Below are 14,661 nucleotides of genomic sequence, written 5' to 3' on the forward strand. Positions count from 1 at the left end.
CCTCCCCTTCACTGTCTCTCATTCCCATCACACAGGACAGAGGACACTGTTTTGCCCCCTTTTCCAGTGGTGAGTGGCTTACAAAAGCCGGAGCAAGCACGTGATTATCTCAGCAGGCACACTGTTCTTTCACTCTTATATCACAATTGGAGCATCATCCTGGGGAGGACACAGGCGCTAGAAGCTCCTGGGAATTTTAGGGCAAAGATCAACAACCAGGGGTGACTGGTACAGAGTTCAGTTTTCTTAGGTATCACCCAAGAACACATTACTAAGCAATAGAAAGACTGCACTGTCACAGAATCTCTCCCATAGGGGAACACAAGTAAGTGATGGGTAAACAACTTAATCATTTTACATGAGGTCATTACAAAAAAGCAGCATAATGTCACAGAGAGCTCGGAGGTATAAAGGAAAACCTTCAAAAAGGTAAAATATGGTGACAAGTGCCTATAAGCCAGCATTTAGGAGGTGGAGGACCAGAATTTCAAGGTTGCCCTTAGCTACATTATGAGTTCAAAGGCAACATCAGTTATAAGATCACCTCAATAAACCCCCATCCCACTCATCCCAAAAAAATTAGAATGTGAAGAAAGAAGTCAACCCTGCCCAAATCCAGGCGGTAAATCAGAAAAGTTGACGTATAAAGTCCCAGAGAAGGACACACTGGTGTGGACCAGGGCACGGCAACCAAAGATCCTGAGCCCTGGGAGGATCAATGTCAAGATATAAAGATCCAGACATGTAGGAGGAACCAGGCAGCTGTAAGGATCCAGAGCCCTGGAGGGACCAAGGTCAAGGTACAGCCTTGTATAAGATTTTGAACAAGTGACAGGATCTACTTATGGTATCAAGTTTCCTTCGGCTATGATGCTGACAACACACAGGGGGCAACGTGTGAAGTAAAAGACCCCCGGGAGCCACTGCACTGCGGGACACCTGAGACGGGAGCTATGCCGGGGCTGCTTTGGGCCGACCACAGCAGCGGAGGGTGGGGGGCAGGCAGGGGCTGAAGTCCTCCTGGACTCTGGGGACACTCCCCACTCCAATCTCCACCTCTATTCACCCTCCCACATGACAGACTCCCCTTCAGCAAGAAAGAAATGCCACCATCATCCACCCAGGTTCAACAGACTTGATTCATTTCCAAACCCTGCAAATTAATGTATGTATGCCTTCTCTTTGTAATTTCTCGCATATTCACTTTGTCTTTTCCAGTTTTTAAAAGCATTGAAACGCTCTACAATGCCAGCTGCCAGAAGAATTCCACCACACAGAACACAGAGTCTGACATTTGCAGCTCTCCTCATCAATCCAGTTCAAATTCAGTTCTAGTTTTTCGGCAATTTTTTTTTTTTAAAAAAAAAGTAAGTTTCTCATTCATGAAGTTTAAGCTGGCCTCAAAGTCACTGTAGTAATTGAGAATGACCTTGAACTTCCTGCTCAAGCCTCTCAGTGTTGGGATTAAGATGTGCCACCACATTCAAGCTTTACATGGTGCTGGGCATCAAACCCAGAGCCTTGTGCATGGCACACAAGCGAGCCACACCAGTCACCTAACATACTCCATGCTGTCTTATATCTGTGCCTTCATTTCTGCTTCACACTGAAAGGACATTCTGTGAACCCAGAATTAAAGGCTGCTTCTCCTTCAACACGTGTTAAATGTCACCTCCTTGACTACGTTCATGTGACTAGTCTCATCTAAACTCCAATCTTCTCTACCTCTGAAGTCTAGGAAATGGCGCTTTTACGGCCTCTTTCCACAAACATTTCTTGAATGTTTGGGATATTTGTCTCAAATTCCAGTTGGTTATATGTTCTTTGAACACTAACAGCCATCTTCTTATTAAAAGTAGAAATCACAACAGGTTAGTGCATCATTAAATACCCCATATTTCTAAATGAAGGCTATTTGTCAAGGCAATTTCTGCTCCAATTATGAAGATAAAGTACTCAAATTTTTGAGTATATTGACATTTAGCCAGAAAATATGAGTGCATGAGGTTATGCAATCAACTCTAACTTAACAGAAAAGAGGCTGTTACCCAAGGAAGTACAAAAGAGCAAACACAAATGTAACCAAAGCTCACTTCATTTTCCAGGGCAAGTCTTAAAATTTCATCAAACGTCACAAATGTATCATTTCCTCTAACTGCATCCTTCTCCATAAACCCAAGGTGAATATCAGTGGCAACCAGGATTTTAAATGTGTCTTCATCGTCACTGTATGAAAAAACAGAATTCAATGCAATTCATTAAAAGGATATTCATGCAAATGGAGACCTAAACATAAAATAAATTAACAGCAACAATAAAGCAAATCACTTTCTAGCCTCAGACTTGGCATGAAAGTTTGCAGTACTCAACAGATCTTTAACATCATGGCTCTCCATTTCGATTAAACACAGAGCAAAGGTGAGTGACATTTGTAGGTGTCCCCTGCCTGCTATAAAAATTCATAGCCTTGATACAAAGTTTATACATTCTCAGATCTGTTCCCTACTTTGCTAAACAAAAACCCAAAAGGCTTTGCTCCTTTGCTATTATCTGACTGTACACTTTTCTGAAAAAGTCATTTAAAAGTCTTCCTCTAAATTTAAGAGATTTTATACAAATATAGTAGTTGCTTACATTCCAAACCCTGAAAATATCTGCCTGACTCTGCTCTTTACACAGTTTTTCAATAATAAATTTGACCATGTCCCAAAACAGAGCTGTTCAAATCCAAATGAAATTTGATAAAGGTGTTTCGATGTGAACCAGCAGCTTAACCGTTAACACTCACTAAACTGAGCATTAAGTTTAGTTCTTTACAATACTTTCATAGTTAAGATGCAATCTCAGTCCCCACAGGGAAAAGAGCAGCCAAAGTCACTATCTCTGGAAAACAAGAAGGCCAGATACAGAGATAACCCACTCACCACACTAGCAGCAGAAACACTAGAGGGCATAAAAAAAAAATCAGGCTCTCTTCGCTGGACCACTAAGAATTCAAAATGTATTCTGTACACAACTCCACAACTCAGAAGCTCCAACAGCTGCATGCAAGGGGTCCTGGTTGCCCCACAAACTTTTCAGCTCACAGCTACACCCTTCCAAAGTGTGTGTGTATTTTCACATAAATTCTCTCAGACCTCAAAGGAGCATTATTATTCTAGCTAAGCAAACAAAAAACCAAACAAGGCAAGTCCAGGGAATTGCTGACCTTCCTAACACCACACAGCTAGTTCCGATGGAGCACTTGAAACCAGAGTGGAAGATTCCACCCGTGTTCAAGTTCCACTCCCCGACACACACTCAACTTCTAGAGTTCTTTTATTGATTTCCATTTCGTTCAAATTCATTCTAATTTACTCAATATTAAAGCAACTTCCTCTAAAAGATTATTTATAGACTTAACAGTTTAAAACAAATCAGAAGTGAGTTTTCCTGCATGGCCATATAATTGCTTAACACACTCCTCTACAGCTCCCGACTATCTCTCTACTAAGAAGCATACAGGATGAGCTTTTAGGCACGTCAGGCATGTTTTTGGTGACATTCTATTCACTATCAAGTTTTGTTGCTGTTTTTGTTAAAGTGCCTAGTTTTCCTTAAGATCATCACAGTTAATGAGTCAGTCTTACAGTGGATCTGTGGGGCTCATTTTTACAGTAGAGTTCTTCTGGGGCCAGGTTCCTCTCCAAGTACGCTGGGGGTCTGTGTTCAGTTATGTCAGAGAAGTCACCCGATCCAAATTCTAAAGATAAATACCAAAACACACATTTTATAAAGGTTGCACATATTTCCCCAACGGGAGTTCAGTTGCAGGGTAGGCTTCTTAAACAAGCACTGGCAATTTTGAGAAAGCCTAGTTTTTCGTCTTCAACACTTACTGTAATTGTTTCATGACCTAAGCGTAAGAGCAAGTCACATCCTCGAATGAGGCCCTAACTGCACTATCATGACTACTCTCGTGCCTTCCTCATGAGATTGGTACGTAGTAAATCCCTGGACAGAGAGGGTCAGACGTAATTCTTTGCGTGCATACATTTAAGCTACACTACCTAGGGCTTTGGAGAAGAGGCCACCACATGCACTTAACATTAACAGGGCTTTAATGAGGAAAGCCCACATTTAAAGCCAGAATAAATAACCAAACACGTGGTCTGCGTGGAACGACTCTCAGAGCCAAAGTGACAGAGTGGTAATTGCGAAGGCGGCGCTGCCTCGGCGGACGACCCTCCACCCTAGGGGCTCCGGGCCGGAACGCAGAGCCCGCACCACTCCCGGTCCACCCGGCCCACCCGGCCCTTCTTCCTCAACGGCCCCAGACGCTAGGGGCTTCCGCCGTAAACCCCCACGCAAAAAGAGTGAGGCCTAGGTTACCCCAACCTGGACTCGTCAGAGCCCACCGGCGAGACCACAGATCATCTCCAGCTCAGGGAAACAGAGCGGGAGCGCCCAGGACAAGAACACCGCGAGCAGACTCCTGAATTAGGCGCGGGAGAGCCGCCGCCGTACTTCTCGCGAGATTCACTGGTGACGCCAGCGTCACATGTCCTCCTTGCTCTCTCATTGACTAAAGAGTGGCTCCGCCTCCGCAAGGAGCCAATCATCGTCAGCGAAGAGGCAAACCCGGAAGCGATGCTCTCGGCGAGGTTCTCGGTGGAAGGTGAGCGTCCGGAGCGGCGGGGCGGGCGACTGTGGGTAGCGGGCAATGTCGTAGGTAGCGCCGAGGCATCCTCTTCGGTGTGGGAATCGGAAGCCCTCCCGCTAGACCGGAGAGAGACCTTTCTTCCCTCTTGCCCTGACGATCGCCCAGGATCCCCGGTCATCACTTGTGCCTTACTTTGTGTGCTGAGAGAACCGGGAAAAGAGTGGAGTAAAAATAATGTGGAACGTTGAACTAAATCAGACCCCAGAAGGTCCTGATGCTGATGCAGGGCAACTTGTCTTAAACTGTCAGAGTCTCGGCGCAGTCCTCTGAAATGGGACATGGGGGCTCCATCTCACTGAGAGGAAAATTGGAACAGTTCGTATCTCTCTAAAATGGAGTGTTGCCTTTAAGTTGGGGAACACCCTATTCCTCCATAATGGTATGCATAAAGTTTTATGCCTTAAATCAGGAGATACATCTGTGTTTTATTTTTAAATATACCAAGGCAGTTGTATGTAGCTTTCATCTGGAACGGTAAAGTCAGAGTTAACATGAGTTTTCATAACGAAAGGTGTGGGGAGGGGGCTGAGGTCTGTGCTGTGATGTTTTGGTATTGACATGTTAACCGTTTAATGAATTGATGTGACATAGTAACTTTAGAAAATAGTTTTAAGATGAAAGGAAACCGTGAAAAAAGCAAGAAAATAGTTCTGATAGCTCTCTTAAAAAATGACAGACCGATCAGACCTTAGAAACGTCAAGTGGGATTTTTACATTTTACAATGCAGCTATAGGCCCTAGGATGTTGCTGGTCATATTTTGGTGCTCTTGTCACTAGTAATGAAGCTTACTAGGGCAACAGAATGGTGAACACATGAAATTAAGTAGAAAAAAACATGAGGAGTATTTATAATGACAAGTTCTTAGAAGCCATTCAAAGCAAAGTTAAATGATAGGTCTTGAATTTAATGATACAAATAGTTCTTAATGCAGGTTACATACAAATGGCACAAAAATCTGAGCTGAAGATGCCTATCCTTCAAAGGTTGATGGCAGAACAATGTAAGACATAGCACCTAAAAGAATAAACAGAGAAATACAACCGGCTCAACAGAGAATGAAAGTTGTAACATTTGAAAATAGCAATGAAAAATGGCAATGTACAAAAAATATAGTTAAGAAACTGATAAATGGTTTTCAACGTAATTTCTCTTTTTCTTAATTGAGCCTTATGTTCTGGTTAACTCTTGAAGCTGATGTCAGTTTATGAGGTAATATGGCAGGCTATCAGAGTAAACATCTCTGCCCACAGGAAAACTTTAACTTTTTAGTACTGGGTGAATTACAACCCTTCTGTGTGCTAACTGTACCTAGACTCCATCTGTCTTAACATAAATTAATAGATTAAAATTAAGATAATTATTACCATTTATATAGTAGAAGAAAACATTTTTTATAAATGATCATAGAGAACAGAAACCTCCGAAGTCCAGTAGTTAATAAATCTACTGGGTTTTAGGAGAAAACACCAAAGACAGTATGATAATTTATCTGTCTTGTTTGCAAGGTTGGTATCCTGTTGATGATGCCTAGTTACCAATGTCTAACGTTGTGTTTGTGTTTTCAGATTGGAACGACCAAACAATGCAGACATAATCTGTCTCTAGAAAGACTGTTCCCTAATGCTTGAAATGCTTTTTTAGAATAGTAGCAAAAATGGAAAAAGAAAAAGTAAGGGATGATGAAACACCAGACCCAGAAAACTCTTTGGACTTTTCTGAACAGTTTAATCAGCTCGAATTGTTGGAAACCCATGGGCACCTGATTCCCACTGGTACGCAGAGTCTCTGGGCAGGCGATTCTGATGAAGAGGAGGAGCAAGAAGAAAAACACGAAGAATGGTATCAATTGCAGGAGAAAAAAATGGAAAAAGATCCAAGCAAATTGCTTCTTTGGGCTGCTGAAAAAAATCGGGTAAAAAAAGAAACCATTATATAGTTGGAAAAGCATTTGGTTCGGATTCCAGATACCTGGCCCTGACCTCTGTATCTTTGGGCATATTCCATCATTTCTGATGGAATTTCTCTTAATTTCTTGTCTTTAAATGACAGCTTAATACTTGTCTCATTTATGTAGGAGTGTCCAATGAAATAGTATATATGAAAATGTAAGCTACAGTATAAACTGACTAGATGTTGGGAGATTTGGGGGTAATTATAAACAACCCTCTAATTAAATCGTTAGGATTCTCCACAGGTGAGTATTGCTAAGGATGGGGAAGGTGGAAATTAACTTAGATGACCAGTCCATCAAGGTCTTACTGCTCTACTTACTCCTCACAACGTCCTATGAGGAGGGCCAGGCAGGTTTGCTCCGAGTCATCCAAATGTAGTACCCAAAAATCAGTTCTTCCCACTTGACCATTTGTGCTTAGTTTGCTAAGTCCTCCCATGTGTGTCGGTAAACTAAAAACTGAGAGGGTTTTACACGTGATGATTCTTTTCAATCCCAAAGCACAATGTATTCTTTCAGAGGTCCTTGATGCCCAGCAACATGACTTGTCTCTGAGCTTGTCTGGAGGGATTGAGCTCTTTAGTCTCTAGGTTGCTTTAGCATCACTTTATTCTACTGTTAAAAGGGGTTTTTTGTTTGTTTGTGTTTTGGTTACTATGTCATGTATATTGATATACTGTTATAGGAAAGTTAGGTTTGCTTTACAGGTGAAATAGAAAATACAGTTAAACCCTTTGTTCATCTAGGGTCAGAGCATTAGGCAATAAGCATTTATTAGAGTGGGTTAAATGTGTGGTGTGATATTCAGAGAATTAGATTCTTGAGATGCACCAGAATGTAATGGGCTGTAACTTGTTCAACATTAATCAGTTACTGTCTTCTCCTATAGGAAGAATCTTAAAGTCTAAAGCCACTGGATGATGTAATTGCCTTTGTCGAATGTTTTGAGTTGGACTTTTTTAAAGTTTTTAAAGTTTTCTTCCTCTTTTCCTTAGCTTGCTACGGTGCAGAGGCTACTTTCTGAGAAGGCCACTGAGGTGAACACTAGGGACGAGGATGAGTACACCCCTCTTCACCGAGCAGCCTACAGTGGACACTTAGATATTGTTCGTGAGCTGGTGGCTCAGGGGGCAGATGTTCATGCAGTGACTGTGGATGGCTGGACACCACTGCACAGTGCTTGTAAGTGGAATAACACCAGGGTGGCCTCTTTCTTACTTCAGCACGATGCAGACATCAACGCCCAAACAAAAGGCCTTTTGACCCCTTTGCACCTTGCTGCTGGGAATAGAGACAGCAGAGACACCCTGGAACTCCTCCTGATGAATCGCTACATCAAACCAGGGCTGAAAAACAACTCACAAGAAACCGCTTCCGATATTGCCAGGAGGACAAGCGTCTATCACTACCTCTTTAAAATTGTGGAAGACTGTACCAACTCTTCACCTCCGTCTTAATGGCTCTAGTCATTTTCTTAAGCTTCAAAGTACCAGTGCCTCCTATGTATGAGATGTAAAATATCCCCACATACAGAGAGCAGATGTCTCACTACAAAAATTTTGTTGGATGAATCACAGTTTTCTTTCAAGTGACCTGCCTGACCTTGGTGTCAAGGTGTATTTGAGACGTGTTTGGGTGCAGCTGTGGTGATTGCCACAGAGCTTGTGATTTTTATCAGAGGTAATTTTAACTGGACATGGGTAATAGAGAAGCTAAGGATATTTTTTGGTGCTGATCCAAGAGAAAAGTATTTTTAAATATCCCATACCCTGGGTCTTTGTTCAGTGTTTAGCATATTGACTTGTATTTTTATAAGCTAAGATAACTCCAAATTTTCATCTTCAACATACTGGTGCAGTTCCACTGTCTTCTCTGCATCTCCAGTTGCTTTCATTATAAACAAGAAACACTAACAGATTTGTGACTTACATCTTTGTAAGTTCAAAAAATAGTGAAACATTTAGGTGTATTGTAAGATGTAGGCCATTCTGAGGAAAGCAGTTAGGGAGATGTTTAATGTTTTCCACTGCCTCCCCCGCCACATTCCTCCTAACCCTGTGGACAGTCCTACCTCACCCTGGCCAACCCATGTGACCCTTGTTATGGCCAGTCAGTGTCACTTAGACATGCACAAAACTGTACCTTGTCCAAGAGATTAAAACTGCCCTCCGAAGTGTTCACCCGTCTCTCTCTCCCTGCTGGACTGGGCACTGCTTACCTCAGTGAGTTCCAGGAAATGTCACCACTACCCCACAGCCCTCATTTTCTACAAGCCATGACAAAGGCAAAGGGGCACAGAATTGTAATAGTGAGGAGTGATTATCATGTGGGACCAGAACAACAAGTGGCTCAGACTTTCTTACAAAAACCAAACAACAAGAGACACAGCATAAATAGAAATAGAGTAGAACTTTGACAGTGCAGAAGACATGAATTCTTTCCCTGGATCTGTGGCTCGTTTGTTCAGGCTGCATTAACTTCTCTTCCTGGTGCCTGCAACATAGTTTGTGACGGACTCCCTAGCCTCTCTGTATTCCCAAAGGGTCTTTGCACCACGAGAACTCAAGTCCAAGGGAAAGACCACGAGGGGCTCATCCTCATTGTCAGCTTAGACTCACCCAGGAGTTGGCCTCTAGCGTGTCTGGGAGTTAATAGAAAGGTTTAACTGAAGAGAGACTGCGTGTCCAGATGTGGGTGGCACCGTCACATGGGCTCAAGTCCCAGATTAAATAAAAAGGAGAAAGCAAGCTAAGAACCAGTGTTTGTGTCTGCTCTCTTGTACAGTGACTGCCTCCTACACCATAACACTCAAGTGTTTGGTCATAGCAAGAAGAAAAATGGTTGTCCTTTCCAATGTCATTTTTAAATGTCGACCTAATTTTGTCTTTTGGGCCAACCCACATAAGTCAGTGGACTTAGATTCAATAGTGGTTTAATCAGATGTGTGTGGCGCTGAAGGGAGGAGTCGTGTGAAGAGCATGGCTGCTCTTCCAGAAAATCCAGATTCAATATCCAGCACCCACACGGAGACTCACAACCATCTGTAACTCCAGTTTAGGGATTCAAAACCCTGTGCTGGTTTCCGTGAGCATTGCATGTACCATGTGGTACATAGACATGCAGACAAAACACCCATATATATAAAATAATTGTATATGTATATATAACAATTTGTTTATATAACAGTCTCAAAAATTAGGATAACTTCAAAAGATCTGGGGCTTAAATGTGCCCTTGTTCTTAAGTGTCTGATGCAAGAGCTTTGGAAGAGAGTGGAAGGCAGCTTTCTTTTTAGTCTGCCTGAGAAAATGATGGAAAAGTGACAGAATGTACGCATCTCAGACTGTTGAGCAAGGCTGCATAGTTATCTGACGGTCAAGAAGTCTTTGACACTAGCATTATTTGGAAATGAGCTATGTATCTGCCTTTGTGTTACTTTACTGTGTAAATATGGGACCAAAGAAGCCTCTATATTTAAAATGTTTAATGTTGGCTTTTTAAGATAGAGTTCTGTGTAACCTAAACTGGCTGTCTAGCCAGGGATGACGAACTGGTCCTGCCTCCAACTTTCCTTATTCCTAATAGGGGCTGGCCTGACTGCTCTTGACAGCGGTGGGCTTACAGACATCCATTCTGCTTGTTACATGCGTAAAAGAGAAGTGACATTGTTATTGTTCAGTGGAAAGAATTCATAGGCCCACACAGCAAAACTAGCTGAGGTTGCCAGAGAGCCTTCCAGCCCACAGCCTATCACAGTGATGCGATTTGTGGAGTTATTTACTAGAGATCTGAGGGCATTAGTTGTATGTGATGGTATCTCACTGCCATGAAGAAGCCTAGAGGCTGCCTGAGACAACTCTCTTATCAAAATCAAATCTCCAGCTTGGCCGTCACTCATGCACACAAGGAGAGATGATTGATAGTCTGACAGGTAGGCTACAGGTTATTGGCACCCTACCAGAAATGGCTCTAGGAAATGTGGAGCTGGCTATTCTGTACTATGAATCCCCAACGCATCCACGATGCCTTTAGGGGATGCTATACTTCTGCAGGATTCCTACATGAATGTGTATGAAGAATACCTCCTCTAAATCAACTTGAGGTTTGTTAAAAAGTTCAGCAGACAGAAAAGATGCAGTATGGACAATTGGCGATTTTAATTCTTGGAAACTTCAAAGCCTCAAAATTTTTCCTCTGAGAACCTAAGTAGGGCATTGAAGTCAATGCTATTTGCATAGAAACATAAGCCTCATAAGTAGTTTTAAGATTTTTTCCCCTAAGAGTCATAATAAACTAAAGGAAATGGCACTAATTTTTAAGAAAATATATATGCAAACCAACACATCTAAAATGCTCATTTCAACATGAGGTGCATATTTAAAACCTGATAGCTCAGTTGATTAGGGCTTTACCACCAAGCCTGAGAACCTAAGTCTGGTTCCTGGGACAATCTGGTGGCAGGAGTAAACTGACTCCCACGCTGTTCTCTGTCCCCGACACATGCACAGGGCAGCACATACGTGAATGGGTGGATGAAGAGACACAAACGCTATTTTTAAATTGAGATATGTTGCTTTTATCGTATATTTTCACAGTGGTGTGTTTTGTAGCACCTCTTGGTTCACACTAGCCACACGTGAGTGCTGCCTGCTGCGTGGAACAGACAGGTCTAGGTGCCCAGCAATCCCGAGAGTAGTGGTGGCTTGTAACCCCACAGGAGTCACATGTCAGATACTTACATTATGATTCATAACAATAGCAAAATTACAGTTATAAAGTAGCAATAAAATAATTTTATGGTTGGGGTCATCACAACATGAGGGACGGTACTAAAGGGTCCAGCATTGGCGAACCACTGCCCTGGAAGTTTTGCAGGGTAAATGGAGAAACCTGAGATTAAGCCCTGATTGCCACTTGTGTGTGACTGCAGTCCCTTTACCCTGTTGAGATGTTGCAAGGAATACATGCCATGTAAACAAAGTACTTATTCACTACATTGTAGTTGCTGTTGCCACTATTTCAGGAAGACATGCCCTTCCCAGCCTGGGCATTTGTACCCTTGGAGTCTGACGATAGTTCTTCTTTCTCACTCTAGTTTTCTCTCACACATTTCCAGGAAAATTAGCAGCATAGAGCTTTTCTCAATAATTCAAGCAACTGGACTTTAAAAAAAAAAAATCCTACCCCAGTTTCAAAGGCTCCAGCTATGTATCAAAGGTTTCTTCAACAGAAAAATTAGAATAAGCAAAATAAAAATTAAGGAACAAAAAATTAAAGGAAATAATTACAAGGACTGGAGAGAAATGAAATTCTGAGAGAGAACGCATCTATGGTGAAATGCCAAGTCTTGAATGGGTTGTGGCTCATTCTGCTTGCATCTTCCTGAAGCACCCCAAATTAGTTGCCTCATTCCCCCCCCCAACTTTTTAGGATGGGTTCCTGTTAATACTGAGCAAATGAGAAAAAAATCCATAAAAGCATTCATTTCTGGTTCATCATTTTATCCATTGAAAACTCAGGTTCATTTAGCGTCCTCATTGTGGACCTAATGACATGGCCGCGACCTCCGGTCCATCTCATCACTGCAGCAAGATTTGTAGGTTTGAAATCGGCTTTCTGGAAGGACTAGCTCTCACAGTCCAAAAGCAATCTGCCGCCTCATTTGTTCCACTTTCCTTACTTTATAAGTACAATGGGCTGGCTCAGCATTTCATCTCTGAGAGGCACTGTGGTTGAAACTGGAAACACTGGAGAATTATATTGAGCTCAGGAAGGACCCAGACCTTTCGAGATGCCATGAGCTCCGGTTTCACACACAGCTACTCTAACGGGAGCGTTTTATAATGGAAAAGGGTCTGGGGAGGTGGTTCAGAAGGCACCCGCATCCTGTGCAAGCAAAAGGAGCTGAGTTGGGATCTCCAGAATCAGCATAAAAGTAGCATAGTGGCGCACACCTGTCACCCCACACTAGCAAGGCAGGGTCAGCAGGGCCCAGAGCTCACTGCGGCCAGTCTAGCAGAAAGGCTGTCTGTAGGTTAAGTGAGACACTGCCTCAAAAAATAAGGTAGAGCACGATACAAGAATATATCCAAACTTGACTAATTGGACAAGTTCACAAGCACACATAAAATAAAAAGGAGACCTTTCTTTCCTAGTTTGCTTTTTGTCAGGATATTTTGTCATGGCAACAGAAATAAACTTAGGACAACCATTATATACTTTAAAAATTAGTAATCATTGATTCGAGTTTAGATTTCTTATATTTCATTGATGAACTCATTTAAGTACATTCAAACACCAAGCTAAAATGTATAGGAAAAAAGACCTGCCCAGTACGAGGTGTCATTTGGAAAAAAAACTACAAGTACTTGCTCAGTGCTCAAAACTTAAGCAAATAGGTAAGCCTTCTTGAGATTTGTTGTAAACCTAAAGAATTAAACATACAATGTTAAATATATCCACCTAGATTTATACTAAAATACTATTGTCATGTGATTTAATATATTAACTCTGATAATACAATAGCTTTTTTGGATAAAGACTGAGTACATTCGTGTGCGTGTGCGTGTGTGTGTGTGTGTGTGTGTGTGTGTGTGTGTATATATACGTGTGTTAGATTAGATCTTTGGTTTTGTCTCCACCTAGTGGACATTTTGGTCTTTTTCATTAAACTACAAAGAGGATAAACCAAGTACCCCATTTTTACAACTCAAATAACATATTGTATACTTTTTTTAACTAATAATTTATACACAAAAGAATTTGAAGTGGGATATACATATCGTGATTGGAAATTTTTAAAGAGAAAGCCACAGAAGAGAAAAGAAATAAACTACCTAAATTAATGCAACTACTGCAAACAAAAATTTACCTCTAGGTTTTTGAGGAAAGAGGAAACAAGAATTGTGATTCCTTATTATTTAATCAAATAAATGACACTGTTTTTTATGAGTAAAATTTCAAACAAGCTTTTGTTTTATAACTAAAATATGATTAATTGTTAGCTTGTGGAGATATACCATACCCACAACAAAATTTAGAAACCTTGAGAAACTATATAAAATGTACAAACTTTGTAGCTACCCTCAGATCAAGGTGCAGAATATAGTTGGTGTCCCTAAAGCCTGCTTTACACCCCCAGTGTTTCTTTAAAGCTAGCCACTATTTTTACTTCACCGTCTTTAATTTTTACTACACCATTGAATAATTTACAATGTACAACATCATATCTATAGAATTCTCCCACATTTCTACATAAAGAAGTTTGCGCTTTTTCCTTGTAATATTCTAAGAACACAATGATTAGTAGGTGTACCTTGTTTCTAACTCCTTTATGAGTCTTTGGGGCTCTGGTGAACGGTGTTGCTGGGAGCACTCTACTGTGTGGCTTTGGTGGCCTACTCCACAGTTTAGTACATGCCCGATGTTAGGACTGTGATGTTAGAACATTCCTCTTTAGTAAAAGCAGAAAAAAAAAAAAAAGCTCTTCAAATTAGTCACATAAATTTACACTTTCGTTTTTGACAAGCTCTCACTGTGCTGCCCCAGCTGGTCACAAACAGTCCTGCCGAAACCTCCTGGGCCAGCTCAGGTGGCACTGGACAGTGAAGAATGAGAGCCCAGCTGCCATGTGCCCTCCAACCGTTGCTACCGCTGCGGAGCGTGGGGGAGGTGACAGCTCCTTGCCGCTTCCATTGCTTGGCCTGGTGACAAATGTGTGGAACAGTGTCTCAGTGTCTGTCAGCTGTTGGGATCTCCTCTTCTGTCGTGTGTCCATTTGTCTGTCTTTCCCCCATGCTCTACTGAGTTCCATGCTCTACTGAGTTCCATGCCCTACTCACACTGATCTGTGAGACTTCTTTATGGGTCCTGATTATTTATTAGCTAATGTGTTTCGAAAATGTTCTCCCAGTCTGTGACTTAACCCCCCCACATTCTTAACAGTGACTTTAATCAAGAGATTATCTTAATTTTTATGTTCTCTAACTTAATGTTTTCTTTTGATT

The 14,661-nt window shown here is 41.7% G+C and overlaps 2 protein-coding genes across 4 annotated transcripts in view; one reads left to right on the plus strand and one right to left on the minus strand.

The window, feature by feature from the left end:
• Window positions 1-4,528, minus strand: part of Mre11 (MRE11 double strand break repair nuclease) — a 45,995-nt gene extending 41,467 nt beyond the window's left edge. Inside the window, exons 1-3 of one of the 2 annotated variants that reach the window (XM_048433701.3) lie at window positions 4,378-4,528; window positions 3,630-3,742; window positions 2,094-2,226 (exon numbers count right to left, since the gene is read on the minus strand). In XM_048433701.3, the coding sequence (XP_048289658.3) occupies window positions 2,094-2,226; window positions 3,630-3,649 (153 nt within the window). In that variant the 5' untranslated portion in view covers window positions 3,650-3,742; window positions 4,378-4,528. Of the gene's footprint in view, window positions 1-2,093; window positions 2,227-3,629; window positions 3,743-4,371 lie in introns of both variants that reach the window. The other variant, XM_048433711.3, reaches the window with a different exon arrangement.
• Window positions 4,529-4,568: 40 nt separating this feature from the next.
• Window positions 4,569-9,410, plus strand: Ankrd49 (ankyrin repeat domain 49). 2 transcript variants are annotated; one of them, XM_048433690.3, is made up of 3 exons: window positions 4,569-4,657; window positions 6,270-6,616; window positions 7,651-9,410. In XM_048433690.3, exons 2-3 carry the CDS (start codon window positions 6,359-6,361, stop codon window positions 8,110-8,112), a joined length of 720 nt encoding a protein of 239 aa, XP_048289647.1. In that variant the 5' UTR covers window positions 4,569-4,657; window positions 6,270-6,358; the 3' UTR covers window positions 8,113-9,410. The 2 variants fall into 2 exon arrangements, with proteins under 2 accessions (XP_048289647.1, XP_048289643.1); XM_048433686.3 differs by lacking the exon at window positions 4,569-4,657 and adding an exon at window positions 4,674-5,081.
• The last annotated feature ends 5,251 nt before the right edge of the window (window positions 9,411-14,661 follow it).

The sequence above is a fragment of the Myodes glareolus genome, chromosome 4 (genome assembly GCF_982192425.1).
Source record: "Myodes glareolus chromosome 4, mMyoGla1.1, whole genome shotgun sequence".
Taxonomy (NCBI): Eukaryota; Metazoa; Chordata; class Mammalia; order Rodentia; family Cricetidae; genus Myodes; species Myodes glareolus.

Coding starts and splice junctions, on each gene's coding strand:
- Ankrd49 (XM_048433690.3), top strand. CDS start 6,359: ATGGAAAAAGAAAAAGTAAGGGATGATGAAACACCAGACCCAGAAAAC. Junction 6,617..7,650: donor GGGCTGCTGAAAAAAATCGG/GTAAAAAAAGAA, acceptor TCTTTTCCTTAG/CTTGCTACGGTGCAGAGGCT.